The 18,049-nt window shown below is 39.8% G+C and overlaps 1 protein-coding gene across 3 annotated transcripts in view; it reads left to right on the top strand.

The window, feature by feature from the left end:
• The window catches only part of NAV3 (neuron navigator 3), a 1,248,892-nt gene that overhangs the window by 1,079,765 nt on the left and 151,078 nt on the right, over positions 1–18,049 (top strand). For all 3 annotated transcript variants that reach the window (XM_062203163.1, XM_062203166.1, XM_062203165.1), the window contains one exon: positions 11,362–11,481. In XM_062203163.1, coding sequence (XP_062059147.1) covers positions 11,362–11,481 — 120 coding nt within the window. The remainder of the gene's footprint in view (positions 1–11,361; positions 11,482–18,049) is intronic.

Raw genomic sequence — 18,049 nt, 5'->3', positions numbered from 1 at the left:
ATATGCAGTTTGGAGAACATGATGGCAGTACAGGGATATTCAAGGCATAGTCTTTCCTCCATTTCCCTTCTTCTTTCTCCATTCTCCCCATACTCCCTCCTGTCTCTGCCTCCCTCTTCTTTTTCCATCTCTTTTTTAAAAGATTTATTTATTTATTTGAAAGTGTGAATTACACAGAGGAGAGGCACAGAGAGAGAGAGAGAGAGAGAGAGAGAGGTCTTCCATCCGATGGTTCACTCCCCAGATGGCCGCAACAGGCGGAGCTGTGCCTCTCTGAAGCCAGGAGCCAGGTGCTTCTTCCAGGTCTCCCATGTGGGTGCAGGGGCCCAAGGACTTGGGCCATCCTCTACTGCTTTCCCAGGTCACAGCAGAGAGCTGGATTGGAAGAGGAGTAGCCGGGACTAGAACCAGCGCTCAAATGGGATGCCAGTGCTTCAGGCCAGGGCATTAACCCGCTGCACCACAGCACTGGCTCCTCTCCATCTCTTTAAATGTGGAATATGTGTGTACTCACTTTTTATGTTCAGTATTCAATTAAATTTGAATGTTTACTTATATACATAATTATTCACATATGTTTACATATTTATACATACACACGTATGCAGTCAATTTCATTATTTGTGACAGTTTTGTTCTGTCAAGTCACTTTTGTGGTGGTGATTTCATTTTAGTTAGACCAAGTGTTGTTCCTAGGGGAAAACAGGTTTAGGGTCCTGTGAGCCTCTGACAGCATTTTCATCAGCTGATCAGTCCATAACAGTGTGTCTGTTTCCAGGCACCCTTTTCAACACATATTGTCCATTCATTAACATGAGACTCACAACCAACTGTGTCAGAGCTCATGTCTGAATGAGACTTATGCCTCCTTGGACTTAGGCACACAAGACATCACTTCAGCTCCCTGTGCGAGGCCCATTTGGAACAGCATAATCTCCAGCAGAAAGCACAAAAATGCAGAACAATACGACCCAAAATAGACTATAAAAAGAGCTCTTGTGTATATTATAAGAGCTGAAACAAGAAGGCAGTTTGTCATCTTGTTTGACCTCAGCTGAAAACCTGGGACACAATTTTCTTTTTTTTTTTCTGCTCTGAGCACGTCTGGGAGTGAGTGTGAAAGTACTCCAAGTGTTGATTCAGGAGTGACAAACACGTCTTAGCAAGTAGGTGAATTTGGAAATATGGAATTTGTGAATAGTGAGAATTGACTGGACTTATTCATGCTTCTGCAAAATGCCTATGTGGAGGGTAACAGCTTGTCTTGAGGGCAATTTAAATCAGAAAGCAATTGACATCCACAGTGCAATGTGCAGATGATTTCAAAAGGTTAGTACACATCAAAATTGACTTAAGAGTTGAGAATAAAGGTGGGGGGAGGCTAAATCCTAGTACACAATGAATAGAAAGAAAATATTTTACTCTGTTCCCTTGTTTAAATATCTATAGATGAAAAATACACACTAAAAAATAAAAATATGTAGGAAGAGTATAAATGTAGAAGGTATAAGTCATTCACTAAACTTGACTAAGTTATAATTTTTAGAATCAGAAGCTGAGAGTCATGGCAAGTGAATATTTAAGGAGATAGGAACTATTTTGACAGACCTTTACATCATTATACTAAGAAGTTTAAACTTTGTACTGTATGCAATAGAAACCACTATTTTTTAGGGATTACCAAATTGTCACAAAACAGGGCACAAGGATGGTGATGGTTTTGTTTTTGTTTGTTTGCTTGCCTCAAAGATTCATTTATTTATTTCAAAGATTTACAGGGAAAGAGGGAGAAACAGAGAAAGAAAGATATTCCAACTTCTGCTTCACACCCCAGATGGTTCCAATGGCCAGGGCTGGGCCAGGTTGAAAACAGGAGCTAGGAACTTTTTCTCTGTCTTCCACATGGGTGGCAGAGCCCAAACATTTCAGCCATCTTCCGCTGCTTTTCCTAGACCATTAGCAGGGTGCCGGATTGACCGTAGAGCAAGTGGGACATGAACCAGAGCCCATATGAGATGCTGGTGTCGCAGGTGATAGCTTCACTGGTGACACCACAATGCGAGCCTCATGGTGATGGTTTTGAAAAACAGTTTAGGCAAAGCATGAAAAATGTATCAAAGAAGGAAGCTAGATTTCAAGGATTATTGCTAGATCTGTTTCAAACAGATAAGCCCAGATGTGTGGTAGTGACATTGGTGAAAATAAAAGGAAGAAGAACATTGATTGGAAAACTACTACCAAGAGGGCTGGCACTGTGGCACAGTGTATAAGCTGCTGCCTACAGTGCCAGCATCCCATATGGCTGCCAGTTCGAGTCCCGGCTGCTCCATTTCTGATCCAGCTCTCCACTATGGCCTGGGAAAGCAGTGGAAGATGGTCCAAGTCTTTAGCCCTTCATGCCCATGGGAGACCTGAAGAGGCTACTGGTTCCTGGCTTTGGATGGGTGCAGCTCCAGCCATTGAGGCCATTTGGGGAAATGGAGTGAACCAGTGGACGGAAGACCTCCCTCTCTCTTTCTGCCTCTGCCTCTCTGTAACTCTGCCTTTCAAATAAATAAATAAACCTTTAAAAAAAAAAAGTGCTGCCGGCCAGCGCCATGGCTTAACAGGCTAATCCTCCGCCTTGCGGCTCTGGCACACCTGGTTCTAGTCCCGGTTGGGGTGCCGGATTCTATCCCGGTTGCCCCTCTTCCAGGCCAGCTCTCTGCTATGGCCCGGGAAGGCAGTGGAGGATGGCCCAAGTGCTTGGGCCCTGCACCCGCATGGGAGACCAGGAGAAGCACCTGGCTCCTGGCTTTGGATCAGCGAGATGCGCTGGCCGCAGCAGCCATTGGAGGGTGAACCAACGGCAAAAGGAAGACCTTTCTCTCTGTCTCTCTCTCTCTCTCACTATCCACTCTGCCTGTCAAAAAAAAAAAAAAAAAAGTGCTGCCAAGGAAAAATTGACAGTGCTGTTCATGAAATTAAAAGGGGTACAGAATAATAACAGAATACTCAGATTATAAGCGTAGGAGACAGGAAATTAAAACATTAGGGGGAAAAAAAGGCAGAAACATAAATAGGCAGAAAAAATAGAAAGTGTAGCTCTTTCCGGGTGAGAAAGCAGAGAGGGAACATGACAAGATACAATTAGAAATGCAGAGTTGGAGACAGTGGTTGAAAAAGACAGAGTTGAAAAAGCTTACATTGTCTCCACAGTAGATGCATAATGAGTCTAATATCAGGAGAAGAGAGTGGGAATGTGAGAGGCATGAGGACTGGCAGGAAAGGAATCTGTAGGGAGAGGAACCAAAAGCTGCTTGTGGACATCTGTACCTATGCAGTGGTGAACCTTACAGACCCCGCCGGGCCACATGTGACAACGTGCTTTATATTTTTGTAGGTGTTCATTTGTTCAGTAATGAATAATAATATACATACATGCATAACTAGTGATATAGACATACACAGACACAAATATTCTTAGGGAAGTATTGTTTTAAAGTCACTGCTTTTTACCAAGTGAGATCTGTACCTAAGAGTATATACTTACAGCATATTAATGCTCCGTACTCAGGAGCATTTCCTGTTTTCCAGTATATACTGTCCTTATTAGTTAACATTTATTTCTATAACATGGAAATCTCAAAATATCAGTAACTGCACTTAGAGAAGAGCATTTCTCCCTCACATAAAACTCTCACCCGTGTTTCCGACTTGGGAGTGTCCACCACACAGTCCGTCATACAGAAGTTAGTGAATGGTAATTCTGCTGTTATATAACAAGGTTTCCACGGTCACTTGGAGCATTGGTATGCAATGTGCAAATAGCACAAGAGAGAGAGAAGCATGGTGAGGTAGTATTTTATATATACCAAGCTTTGAAGTTGTGTGTGACATCTACCCAGCTGTCACTGGAACAGCGGCATGGTCACATCTCACCGTAGAAGATGCTGGGAAATAAGTTTCACTATGTGCCCCAGAGGAGGAGGAAATTGATTTGATGAGAGCTGGCTAGTTTCTGCTGAACTCACAAAATAATGTTGTTATATCCTTTATCATTCCTGCTTGTGTCATGCCTCCTTTGAAACCTAACTCTGACTCCCTGCCTCCTTCACTTTTGTTCCCTATCAATCTTTCAAAGCAGATCGCGAATAATCTTGCAAATGAAGCCATTTAAATATGCATCAGTGGTTTACTCGTTTTATGTTGACCAAGTAAGAATACCCTAAATTCTGTATGGAAGCTTCCTCTGGTGATATTTACCTGCTTGGTCTTATGCTTCTTTGCCATGATAGTGTACAGGACACTGAAGTGTTCCCTGATAGGAAGGTGAGTGGTGCCTGTGAGCAGGTCATGAGACAGATCTCAGCTTCAAGGTAACTGTATATTGTGGGGAGTTCATCCCCAAGATGAACTGTGTTCACTGCTCCCCAGTGTATGTAAGCTGTCCCTATTGGCAGCAGAAAGAAGTACTCCAATACCCCAGCCTAGAATTAAAATGTGGGAAAACGAGAAGGCCTAGAGTTAACCCAGGAAAAGCTTAACTTGATAATATTTTTTCTTTTTTTCTTTTTTCTTTCTTTTTTTTTTTTGACAGGCAGAGTGGACAGTGAGAGAGAGAGACAGAGAGAAAGGTCTTCCTTTGCCGTTGGTTAACCCTCCAATGGCCGCTGCGGCCGGCGCATCTCGCTGATCCAAAGCCAGGAGCCAGGTGCTTCTCCTGGTGTCCCATGCGAGTGCAGGGCCATCCTCCACTGCCTTCCCGGGCCATAGCAGAGAGCTGGACTGGAAGAGGGGCAACCGGGACAGAACCGGCGCCCCGACCAGGACTAGAACCCGGTGTGCCGGCACCACAAGGCGGAGGATTAGCCTATTGAGCCGTGGCGCCAGCCGATAATATTTTTTAAAGTAAGAAAACAGAGGTTAGATATATCTATGCTACAACTCATTTAAAAATTGAACCACAAAGTTACCTTCTCTTCATCATTTTAAGAGTATATTTTACTGATTAAAGGCATAAAAGGCTCAGTAAGCACAGTAATGGATGAAGATGTTTAATTTCAGATTTTGTCTCATGGAACCGCAAGGAATGTCATGCAGTCAGTGCAAGTGGGAATGAAGCCTCATTTTGCTTCACGTACTTTAGGTAGAACTCAGAAAATTAGTTAATCAGCATTCTGAGAATTCAAAATGTCTTGAAGCATGCAAGGGCTTATCTCTTCCTTCTCTTTTTGAAATTACTTTAAACACTTGGGGACGTGATGTGTCAGTAATTAGGAATTAGTCAGAGGAAGGCCTCTTACTTATAATGAGAATCTTTGAAAAAGTCTCCATTTATGAATCAAAAAAGGAACACCCAGAAAAATTGGGAGAAAAGTTACTCATTTTAATTGGGTGGAAATTGAAGTTATTTTCAGATGTCAGAGTGCTAAATAGTAGAGCAAGAATATAACCAAAAATTCTACTTTAACTCACGTGATCCGAATCCAAAATAGTCTGGAAATGAAATTTTCCAAAACAGGTGTGGACTGATAGACTTAAACCTGCTTCTTCCTTCATCTCCCCTCAATTCTGCTTCAGTAAGATTTTTATTCTCTTTTGTTTTTTTGTACTCTTCAGTCATTTTTGTGATAACTGAAGACTACAGAGCAGTGTGCAGGTCACAGGGTTGTCTGAGCTGAGTTACAAGAATCCAGCTTGGGAACCACACATTCTTAATGTTTCCTCTAATTTTATATTCAAGATATGAGCTATTTTAGCGAATGTAGAAATACCAAATGAAAAAACAGCTGGTAGTAGTAGCAACATTTAGTATAGTGCTTGCACTCACAATGTTCTGTGCATGTTGCATATATTAACTCATTGATATGTCACCATAACTGAAAGAAGCAAGTATATCTTACTATCTCCGTTCTATAGATGGAACAACTGAGTCACATGTAATTTAAGTGTCTTATCTGAGCCCACACAGCTAATGAGGATCCCACCCAAGTCTGAACCTCAGTGGTCCGAGTCTAATGTGCACACTTAACCATATGGCATCCTGACTGTATGAGATCATCTACTTGTCTACTTGTAGAAGCTCCTCTACTAGGAGCATGTGTTGTTTCTCAAACGAACATCAAAATGGTTCTCAGTGGTCATTAATTATTCTCATGGTTTACTTAGCCAGTATGCTTGATCTAGAGGACATATTTTAATGTTATTTGTGCTCTTTTGAAAGAAGATACTGAATTTTTGGGGGAATGGAAGCTCCCTGTAGATTATCAGTGTGATAATAAACAGTCATCCAAATGTGATTTGCAGCAGCTGATAAGATATTGAGTATGAAGACAGAATTTTAAAAAACAGTAGATGTGGTAGAAGTGCATATTTTGAGTCTCTCCTAGTCCCCTTATAAAACAGAAAAAATAATTTTAAAAAAGACCATTATTTACCCAAAAAAGAGATGACAACAAGATGCATTCTCAAATCTGGAGTAGAAGCAATTGATGAAAAACATCCAAGAGCCAAAGAACCACCATGGCAGTGGTGCTCATGTAAGAAGAAATGGAGGCCAGCAACAGAAAACTCGTAACCGTGAGAGCAGGGGAATGGTAACCATGAGAGCAGGCCAACCCACGCGGACTAGAAAACACACGGCCGAGGTGAGGATACTAATTGGTCGAGGCTGGAAGGGGTTTTCAGCAGTTGAGAAGCTGGAACAGAAGGGTCTGTGGTGATGTCTGAAGGGAATGGGCAGTCCACAGGGAGGAAGATGTTCTAGGTGTAGAATCTGAATTCAGCTCGATGTGGAGATAAAGGGTGAAGACAGAGCAGGCTTTGATAAAATGGAAGATGGCAACAGAGTTCAAAAGTCTCAAAAGCAAGCTAACAGATCGATAAAACTGTATAACATAAGCGATTGCCAAGTGAAGTGAGAAAATTATTATTTTTTTAAACTTTTATTTAATGAATATAAATTTCCAGTGTACAGCTTATGGATTATAATGGCTTCCCCCTCCCATAACTTCCCTCCCACCCGCAACCCTCCCCTCTCCCGCTCCTTTTCCCCTTCCATTCACATCAAGATTCATTTTCAAGTGAGAAAATTATTAAAATTGAGCTAGTTCTTCAGAAAAATTCCTAACATCACATGACAGAAGTATCAGGATTAAGTTCATGTAAGCCACACGCATATTCAATGTACGTAACCAAGAAAGGGTTAGTATTAGTGAAAAATGAAAGAACACTAGACAAATTATCAATGGCTTATGAAAAAGCAAAAATATTACCAACCTCCTGGTAATGCAGAACTTGTAAATTAAAACCAAAACTAGATGTCATTTCACATCTGCAAGCTCATAAAAATACCAGATACTAGCAAATTTCTCAATTAGTGAGATTCCTCCTCCATAGATAGGGAGTTGAAGTCTAAGTTCTGAAATGCTTTTGAGAAATAGTTGATGTTGATTAGTAAAATTGAATGCATATGTGTTTCTTGTATGACCCAGTAATGCTGTACCACAAAATAGACTATAGATCAGTTCTTCTCTGTGTGCACAAGATGTACATAACAGTATGACAGCATTTTAATAGCAAATAGACTAAAAACAAGTCAAATATTTATAGTAGTCAAATTAATAAACTGTATTGTAGTTGTAAATTAGAGCTATAAAGTTGTCATGTATAATACAATGTTACATATCAGTTAGATGAATTATAATAAAGCTAATTTTGAGTGAGAGGAGGAAATCACAAAATACATATTCAATTTATTTTGAGTTCAAAATCATGCAATGCTAAATGCTGTATTTTATAGATAAATATGCATATGGTAAAATCATTGAGAAACTATGATTAATGATTTACACAAAATCCAGGAAATTGGCTACTTCTGGAAAGGAGTTTTGGGGATGTGATTTGGGAGGAACTCAAAGGAACAATAAAGATACTAGGAATGTTCTATTTGTGAAGTCAAGTCTGGTACATGAAAGTTGATGTTATTTTATTATTGAGCATGTACTTTCATACTTTATATACAGTTTTGTATAAAAATGATATATTTCACTGTAAAACTTTAAAAATTAGTGTAGTCGCTATGATAGTAGATTGCATATTCTTAAAATGATTTAGGACATAGAGTTGAACAATACCAAAATAGGTACAATTTTTTGTCTTTCATTGAATTCCTAAAATAATTACAGCATAGTAATGTAGATTCACAGATTTGAACAGACTCTGTCTTCTAGCAGTTGGGGGTAGAGAGTGAAGAAAAAGAAAGTGTTATATCCAGCCTGATCACTGGGTAGATTGTTTATTTTCCTGTCTCTGTACTATTTTCAGCATAATTATTTATTTTTTAAAAGAGTTTTTTTGTATTTATTTGAGAGGTAGAGTTATAGACTGTGAGAGGGAGAGACAGAGAGAAAGGTCTTCCTTCCGTTGGTTCAGTCCCCAAATGGCCGCAAGGGCCGGAGCTGCGCCGATCTGAAGCCAGGAGCCAGGCGCTTTCTCCCACTCTCACACATGGATGCAAGGGCTGAAGGACTTGGGCCATCTTCTACTGCATTCCCAGGCCATAGCAGAGAGCTGGATCAGAAGTGGAGCACCTGGATCTAGAACGGGCAACCATATGGGATGCAGGTGCTGCAGGTGGAGTATTAACCTATTGCGCCACAGCGCCAGCCCCAAGTATCAGCATATTTAAAGCAGCTCTAGTGGTAAAGAGAATATGAGAGTAATTTAAAACATTTATGAAAAATATATTTAAGAGATAAGTTTATTTGGATGCAAAGAAAAAATGAAATCCTGGCAGTTGTTCAAATATGCATTTTTCATGAACTTTAAAAAAAAATTATTGTATTTGAAAGAGTTACAGAGAAAAAGAGAGAGGGCGAGAGAGTTAGGGAGGGAAAGAGATCTTCCATCCACTGGTTCTCTTTCCAGATGGCTGCAACAGCTGTTCAGGGCTGGGCCAGGCTGAAGCTGGGAGCCAGGAACTCCCTTCCTGGTCTTCCACATGATGGCAGGGGCCCTAGCACTTAGTCCATCTTCCAGGCACATTATCAAGGGACTGGATCTGAAGTGGAGCAGCCAGGACTCAAAGAGACACTCATATGGGATGCCAGCATTGTAGGCTGCAGCTTAACTGATTACAGTACAATGGCAGCCCCTTCCGCGAACTTTTTAAAGATTCCTCATATGCATGGATTTAAAAAATTTTTGCGTGAAAATAAACTTACCTTCTAATTCCATTTTCAATGAACTCTTTGCAGCTCCCTCATATACAATCAGTTGTATATTGCCTTTGACATGGTTGTGGGAAATCCAAGTACCTATGAACAGGAAGTACTTCAATGTCTCATTCCAGAGCATGTGTAGTAGCAAGGAATAGAAATATTAATTTGGAAATCAGGCACCTAAAGAAAATATACTATAAATACAGATTCCTCTTAGTTCTTTGCATCTAGTGGAAGATAGATAGCCATAGCTCCTGAGTTTTCATTATTAATTCTGTTCACATAGAGAGAATAATGAAATGCCTCTTAATCCCAAATCTCAAAAAAGATATCCCAGCATGGGTTAGGATATTAAACACCTAGATCTCATCCCTTATAACTAAGGAAGCAACATTACCTAGCAGCAATATGACTATCAGGGTTACCATCCCTGTCTAATCATGGTGGCTGGGTGATAGTAATTCGGTAGATAGATTTCAAGGATAGGATGTTGGGGGAACAGTGCAACCCATCAGCTAAGACAACAATGTGTGGTGTTTAAGTTCATGGTTTTTAGAGCTGATTTTTCTAAATTTATTTCTCAAATATGCCATGCCTAGTTGAGCATCCATGTACAAGTTCTTTTTTTTTTTTTTTTTTTTTTTTTTGCTCAAAACAAAACTGTATTTTATTCCAGAAAGTGGGGTGGGGGTGAGATTAATCGATCTTCTATCCAATGTTCATTCCCCAAATGCCTGCAACAGCTGAGGCCAGGCCAGACCAAACCTGGGAGCCTGGAACTCATTCAAGGTCTCCCAAGTGAGTGACTGGGACTCAAGGACTGGGGTATTACCTGCAGCCTCCCAGGATGCACATTAGCAGGAGGCTGGAATCAGAATAGAGCTGGGACTCTAACCCAACCGCTTTTTAGTAGGAACTGCAGGTGTCCAGGTGGTATCTTAACTTAGATCAAATGTGTAACCTCCTATGCAAATTCTTAACCTTTTAGCTCTTACCTATTTTTTGCAACATTTAGCTGTCTTTTTCTTCTGTGCTTCACCTCTGCCTTTCCAATAATACATGAACAGATTTACCCCCGACTGAATCTAGAAGCCTAAGGTTAAAGTATGGAAAGGCTACTTCTGTATTTTCTTCCCAGTCTTCTAAATTCCCTGCAATAACTTTCCACTTTAAAAAAAAAGTTAAGAAAATGAAACTAAGAATGTGATGACATAAGTTAATGGAAAAATGTGTATTATGACATGCATACTACACATTGGGTCTTTGCCTATATGACCCCAGTGATAGGGCTCAATGATCTCAAGGTAGCAACTTTACCATCAAACAAGTAAGCCTTTATCTTTATGTACCAAAAGAAATAATATTTTAATTTCATTTTTCCATACATTTTTGAAGCATCATGTTTATAACAGGTTCTGGCAACATATTAAACCTTTAGTACAACTGGGTTATTATTTTATGACCGTGACCAACTATGGCATAATTCTTTTTTGAAAAAATATTTATTAAATTTATTTGACAGGGAGAGTAACAGAAAGATGGAGAGAGACAGAGAGAAAGAAAAAGATATCATCTATCCACTGGTTCACTCTCCAAATGGCCACAGTGGCCAGATTGAAGCCAGGAGCCTGGGACTCTGTCTGGGTCTCCTGTGTGGTTGAAGGGGCCCAGGTTCTTGGACTATCTTCATCTGCTTTCCCAAGTGCACCTGCAGGGAGCTGGGTTGCAAGTGGAGCAGCTAGGACTCAAATGTCTCCCTCATGGCATAATTCTTAATTATCAAATAAATTAACATAACTTTGAGTTTTGTACGGTTCCATTACTTATACTACCTATAACTCTTCAAAAATGGTTTTCCAAAATGAAATTATCTTGCTCTTATTTTGCTAGAAATCACATTATCTACAAGTCTGTTCAAAATATGGATAACAAAAGTGAAAATCAGTTTTTATCATATGCTAGGTCCTTATTGCATTAAAGAACATTGATTTCCAAATAAACTTGACAAGATATCTTAATTCTTCCTGGTGAGTTGAATGTCCACACAGAGGAAAATTACCATGCATATTTAGCTACTGAAAAATGTGAACACTGTTTATCAAGTTAAATTATATGGATGAGATCATATCATTTTCTATTGGTTATTTCATTTTTTTAGGTATATGACAGATGGGGGGCTCAACCTGTACACCAGAAGTCTGACCCGATTACCAGACACAGCAGCCTCCAGGGACATTCTCCAGAGAGGAGTTCATGATGTGGCAGTGGATGCAGACAGGTAATGTGGGTGCGCTGTGTAGGAAGCCCTTTTATAAACGAGATTGAAGAATCATACAATATCAAACAGAGGACTCAGCAGTTTGAAATAATGATGTAAGGACAATTGTAAGGCTCAGATGATTGCATTTGCTCTGAAATAATGGAAGTTTGAATTGCTGGTGAGAATATTTTTTTAAATGTCGGGTTATGTTTTGTTAAATTTTAATACCTGTTGTAATATCTATTTTCCCCATTTGAAAGGAACTCTGGGTAATCAATTTCTTTTAATTGAAACACCCTCAGAATTACCTGAAGGCTAAAGACATCATGATTAAAACATATTTCCAATCATCAGGTGCAATAAGCTTGAGGCTTTCCTCAAGACTGTTGTTGAAAACATAGAACAACTCCTGCTTTAGGCTAATTTCCCAAGTCACTCAAAGTTTTGTGTGTGTGTGTGTGTGTGTTTCATATACTGGTTATTTTTTTTTTCTGTCAATTGTTCTGATTTTTGAAAGTCATCCTTATTTGAGAACATTACCTTTATAAAATAATATTGAAAGTTATATTCCTCACCTGAATTTGTTCCCCATGTTCAGAATTTTTACTGGGCCAGGAGAGATTGCCCATTTCCAGGACTATCGTATTGCGATACCTAGAGTAATTCTTTAATTCAGCACTTATGAGGACAGAAGTTAAAGACACTGTCTGCAATCAGAAGTAAGAACTGTGTAGGATCCAGTGTGCCTTTGGCCAGAGGAGCAGTGTTAGTTCTTACCCTGTATATATGGGTCCTGGTCCTCAGGTCTGTATACTCTGTGTACCATGCCATGACAGATGGCTGGTGGAGCATGTTGTCACTTCAACCTAAATTCCTCTTCAAGAATGTACCTTTCTGACTCCCTCGCTGCTTTCATCCCCCAGGACCGATTTTTGCTCTTTCTGAAGCCTGAGCTCACTTCCATCTTAGAGCTTTTGATTGATGCTTCCCGGGCCTGCAATGTCCTTTTCTACTTTTTTTTTTTTTGCAATATTACCTTCATCTTTTCATTTCTGTCTCAACTCAGTGTTACCTCCTGAAAAGGGGCTTCCAGATTAGCTGAGATGAACTTCTCCCCAGTCACCTTCTTACTGATTACTTACATTATTTTATTCTCTTGTTAACAGAGGTAAGCTTTTCCCTTTTAGTGCAGATAAGTGTGAAAGTCTTATAAAATCCTGTATTCAAGAAGTAACTCTGTATTTGATATCATTTTAAGATATGAGGTCTTAAACATTGCAATTATGTAATTATTTCTGTTAATTTATAATACCTGCCACTAGGGGCATTCCCATAACTAGTAATTCCCTTATTGCTAGGTGCCCAGGTCACCTCCACATATTCCAACCAGGACAAACAAAAACAGCTGTAAGATAATTGGTAAAAGGAAAATTACTACTACAGAGATCATAGAAAAACTTGTCTTCTGCTGACTTGCCTTGATCTTTTAATCCTGGTATTTTTTTTTTTTTAAACTTTTATTTAATGAATATAAATTTCCAGTGTACAGCTTATGGATTACAGTGGCTTTCCCCTCCCATAACTTCCCTCCCCCCCGCAACCCTCCCCTCTCCCGCTCCCTCTCCCCTTCCATTTGCATCAAGATTCATTTTCAATTCTCTTTATATACAGAAGATCAATTTAGTATAAAGGTTTCAACAGTTTGCACCCACATAGACACACAAAGTGAAACATACTGTTTGAGTACTAGTTATAGCATCAAATCAAAATGTACAGCACATTAAGGACAGAGATCCCACATGAGGAGCAAGTGCACAGTGGCTCCTGTTGTTGACCCAACAAATTGACACTCTAGTTTATGGCACCAGTAACCACCCTAGGCTGTCGTCATGAGTTGCCAAGGCTATGGAAGCCTTCCAAGTTTGCCGACTCTGATCATATTTAGACAAGGTCATAAAAGACAGAGTGAGAATAGTAACCAATGATCCTAAGAGTGGCATTAACCAGGTTTGAACAATTATACAGCATTAAGTGGGGAAGAGGACCATCAGTACACACATGTTGGGAGTAGAGCCATTGGTGGTAGAGTAGAGGTTATGATTACAAAGGAATGAGGCCCAAGTACGCTAGACAGGGTCTAGAACAAAGGACAGAGTCATTCTTAGAGGAGCTAAGAAAGGTGCTGTCTAAGCTACAATTAAGTTTTCTGATTGAGAGGCAAATAGAACCTGATAGAAGGGGCTTGATAATAATAATCCTGGTATTTTAAATCCCACATAATAGAAGAAAACTTCAGAAAATGCTAAGCAGGTAAATTTTATGCTACTAGAAACAACAGAGCAGATGGCAGTTTAAAAGCAAAAAAATTCTTGTATAGCATTCTCTTCTGCCGATTTTCAAAATATACCTTTCCTGGGCTCCTAGAGCATGTTGTTATTCATTTTTCTGTTGTGTTTGCCATCAGTAATTACAGGTTTACATGTCTGTTTGAATCTTAAATTATGAGACTCTAGAATATAGAGTGAAGTCTAATTCATCTTTGTAGCCCCTATTGCTAACACCATCTAGGAACAAAATAAATATCATCTAGATAATTGCTGACACAACCATATCAGCTTCTAGAAATGTAACTTTAAAAATAAAACAAACACATAAAAAAATCATCAAATGATTAAAGACCTTTCAGACACAGACTGGCCTTTTCATTCTTTCTTGTCCTGTGTGATGATATTAGATTCTAAATTAAAAGTCAGTTCTCTGAGGTTAGCTGCACCTGAGAAATGCTGACTATCCTATCTCTTCTTGGAATTACATTAGCATATCAAAGATACTAAGAAGTTGTTGTATTAATAATAGCATCTGCTTAATTTTTAATTTTAATTTAAGGCTACTAAATGTTTTAGTACTCTTTAGGCTTTTTTTTTTATAGTGACTCCATCACTTTCTTCTTTGTAATAATGATTAACTTGTTCTTGTAATATTTTAAGAAATGCTGATTTAGTCTAATAGTCATATTTAGCAGTTATGATAAAAAATTTAGACATTTACCCGGGCTCACGTAGCTAACTGTACAAGGATAATTTAAGGACTCAGGTCTTTTGTCTCTAGTTCTTGTGGTTCCACAATTACTTTGCCAAAGCTATTTTAAATAATATGAAACATGTTAGTGATTAATTGATTTTAGCAAATTGGTAAGCTATAATGCTTGCAATAGTTCACTGATAAGGCAGCTTAACAGTAAAAGAAGCAGTGGCTTATTACTTTTTCCTGTTTCTCATACATTATCCCTAAAGTTGTATAAGTGAAAATGTATTTGCATATTAACTAGTATTAACAGTGAACTTGAATTGTTTGTGTGTTAATATTGAAGGCTATAGGTTCCCCTTTAGTCATATTGAGTTTAAAATGTGGAGAGGTAGCAGAGGACAGCTGAATTCCTCTTATTTGCAGATTGAAAATGCCTTGCCCTCATAAAAAGAGGGTTTTCATTAGCTAATTGTAATGTATTTTACATATTTTATTGCTTAAATATACTGAAGTTCATTTAGTTTACCTGTCAACCTTTACCAACCCCATATTGTTATTAATCAGAGTAAGAAAAGATTATGGAATGTTTATAATCCCTACAGATGTTTTAGAGATGCCCCAGGAACTTCAAAGATAAATTTGTAACAGACAGTTGAAACATGTTGGCTTTATCCATTCGTGTTGTGATACATTTAAAAGGCACATTTTGACTCAGGTGGTGGCTAAGGATGCACTTGCCAACCTCATGGTAGTATCAGTCAAGTCTGCTCCCAGAACCAGGCTGGTCCCATGACTCCAGTCTCTCCCTAGGGCTGCATTCCTGGGATCCGAGCAACCCCACCAAGTCCCCAGGAGCAGCCCATGCCTCCATTGCTGCTGCCACTGACTGCAGTGAAGAACCTATAGGGCACTATGACACCCAACTGAAACTAAAGTCAAAGGAGCCCACAAAACTGACGTCCCGAGACGCATTACCAGTGAGAGGGCTTCAGTCCACAAAAACTACTTCACAAGGGGTGGAAGCAACCTATCTGCCAGATGCACAGATACCAAAGTAGGAACACAAGATGTACAAAAAATTCAAGGCAGGCTGGCACCACGGCTCAACAGGCTAATCCTCCGCCTTGCGGCTCCGGCACACCTGGTTCTAGTCCCGGTTGGGGCACTGGATTCTGTCCCGGTTGCCCCTCTTCCAGGCCAGCTCTCTGCTATGGCCCAGGAAGGCAGTGGAGGATGGCCCAAGTGCTTGGGCCCTGCACCCGCATGGGAGACCAGGAGAAGCGCCTGGCTACTGCCTTTGGATCAGCGAGATGCACCGGCCGCAGCGGCCATTGGAGGGTGAACCAACGGCAAAAAGGAAGACCTTTCTCCCTGTCTCTCTCTCACTATCCACTCTGCCTGTCAAAAAAAAAAAAAAAAAAAAAATCAAGGCAATGTCGTGCCCCAAAGGAAGACAATGATGCTTTAGGAACAGATTCCATAGAAAGGGACATTGATGATATGTCTAATAAGAACACAGAGGAATGATATCTTTTAAAGATTTATTTATTTATTTGAGAGTCAGAGTTACACACACACACACACACACAGAGGTCTTCCATCCACTGGTTCATTCCCCAGATGGCCACAATGGCTAGAACTGTGCCTATCCGAACCCAGGAGCTTCCTCTGAGTCTCCCACGCAGGTGCAGGGGCCCAAGCACTTAAACCATCTTCTACTGCTATCCCAGGCCATAGCAGAGAGCTTGATGGGAAGTGGAGCAGCCAGGAATTGAACTGGCACGCACATAGGATGCTGGCACTGCAGGCGTTAGCTTCACCCACTAAGCCACAGCCCTGGACCTACAGAGGAATGATTGTAAGAACACCCAGAGAGATACAAGAGATTACAGATAGAGAGTTAAACTAAATTAGGAAATCAATATATGACGCAAGGGATGAATTTAGCAAAGAGAAATCTTGAAAAAAAACTAAGCAGAAATACTCAGAATGAAGAACTCAGTATGTCAAATAATATATACAAATGAAAGCCTCAACAACAGACTAGATCAAGCAGTGTTAAGAATATCTGAACTTGAAGTTAGGTCATTTGAAGTATAGGAATCAGAAAAATACAGAAAAGAATGGACGCTCTTCAAGACCTTTGTAACACTGTATATGACCAAATATTAAAATTCAGAGAGCCCTCAAAGGAGAAGAGAGTAGAGGCATACAAAACACCTTCAATGAAATTATCGCTGAAAACTGCCCCAAACTGGAGAAAGATAAATATGTCCAAGAATAGGAAGTCCATAGGACCAAAAATAGACATGATCAGAAAAGACTCTGTACAGTCAAACAAAGGTACAACACAGGGGCTGGCGCTGTGGCGCAGTGGGTTAAAGCCCTGGCCTGAAGTGCCAGCATCCCATATGGGCACCGGTTCTGGTTCTGGCTGCTCCTCTTCCAGTCTGGCTCTCTGCTGTGGCCTGGGAGAGCAGTGGAGGATGGCACAAGTCCTTGGGCCCCTGCACCCGCTTGGGAGACCAGGGGGAGGCTCCTGGCTCCTGGCTTCAGATCAGCACAGCTCCAGCTGTTGTGGCCATCTGGGAAGTGAACCAGTGGATGGAGGACCTCTCTCTCTGTCCCTACCTCTCTTTGTAACTCTTTCAAATAAATAAAACAAATCTTTACAAAAAAAGGTACAACACGAAGAGATAGTTCTAAAATCTGCAAAAAAAAAGCACCAAGTAACTTCAAAGCAAACCTGCATTACAGCACCCGCAGAATTTCCAACAGAAACCTTGTAGCCATAAAGAAGTGGAATGATGCAATCCAAGTTCTAAAAAAAAAAAAATCAAAAATACTTTACCCAGTGAAGCTATGTTTCAGAAATGAAGCTGAGAAAAAGACTTTCCAAGACAAGCAAAAACAGAAGGAAGTCGTTACTACCAGTTTGGCCTTATAAAAGATGCTTAAGGGAGTCCTACATATAGAATCGAAGAAAGACAACCATCTTCACAAAAAAAAAATGTGAAAATATAAAACTCACCTAAAAAAGGCCAAAAATCTTCAAAGTAAATAGAAGAAATTTTAAATAACAAATGAGAAGATTAATTCATTATATACCATCAATAACTGTGATGTTAAGTGGAATAATTCCCCAATTAAAAGACACAGATGACTGAATGGATTGAAAAAAAAATAAAACAAGACCAAATAATATGGTGTGCATAGAAAGCTTAATTCACCAGTAAAGACACACTCAGACTGAAAAGAGACTTTAGGAAAAAGTTGTGAAAACAGTGAAGATCACTAGGAAAAAGTCTGAGAGATCAACTCAACAGGAATGTATAATAACCATAAATACCATACAACTGATGCTGACACACTCACATTTTACATGTAAAGGGGGACACAAGCTGAAATACAGTAATGGGGACTTCAATATCCTACTTTCATCAATGGTCAGATCATCCAGACAAAAAGTCAACAAAGAAACAGGAGAATTAACTGCACTATAGACCAAATGGAACTTAGAGTCATTCATGGGACATTCTATCCAACAGCAGCAGAACAC

The sequence above is a fragment of the Lepus europaeus genome, chromosome 10 (assembly GCF_033115175.1).
Source record: "Lepus europaeus isolate LE1 chromosome 10, mLepTim1.pri, whole genome shotgun sequence".
NCBI lineage: Eukaryota > Metazoa > Chordata > Mammalia > Lagomorpha > Leporidae > Lepus > Lepus europaeus.
The sequence above is the reverse complement of the archived record's forward strand: the minus strand, read 5'-3'. Positions and strand labels throughout refer to the sequence as shown.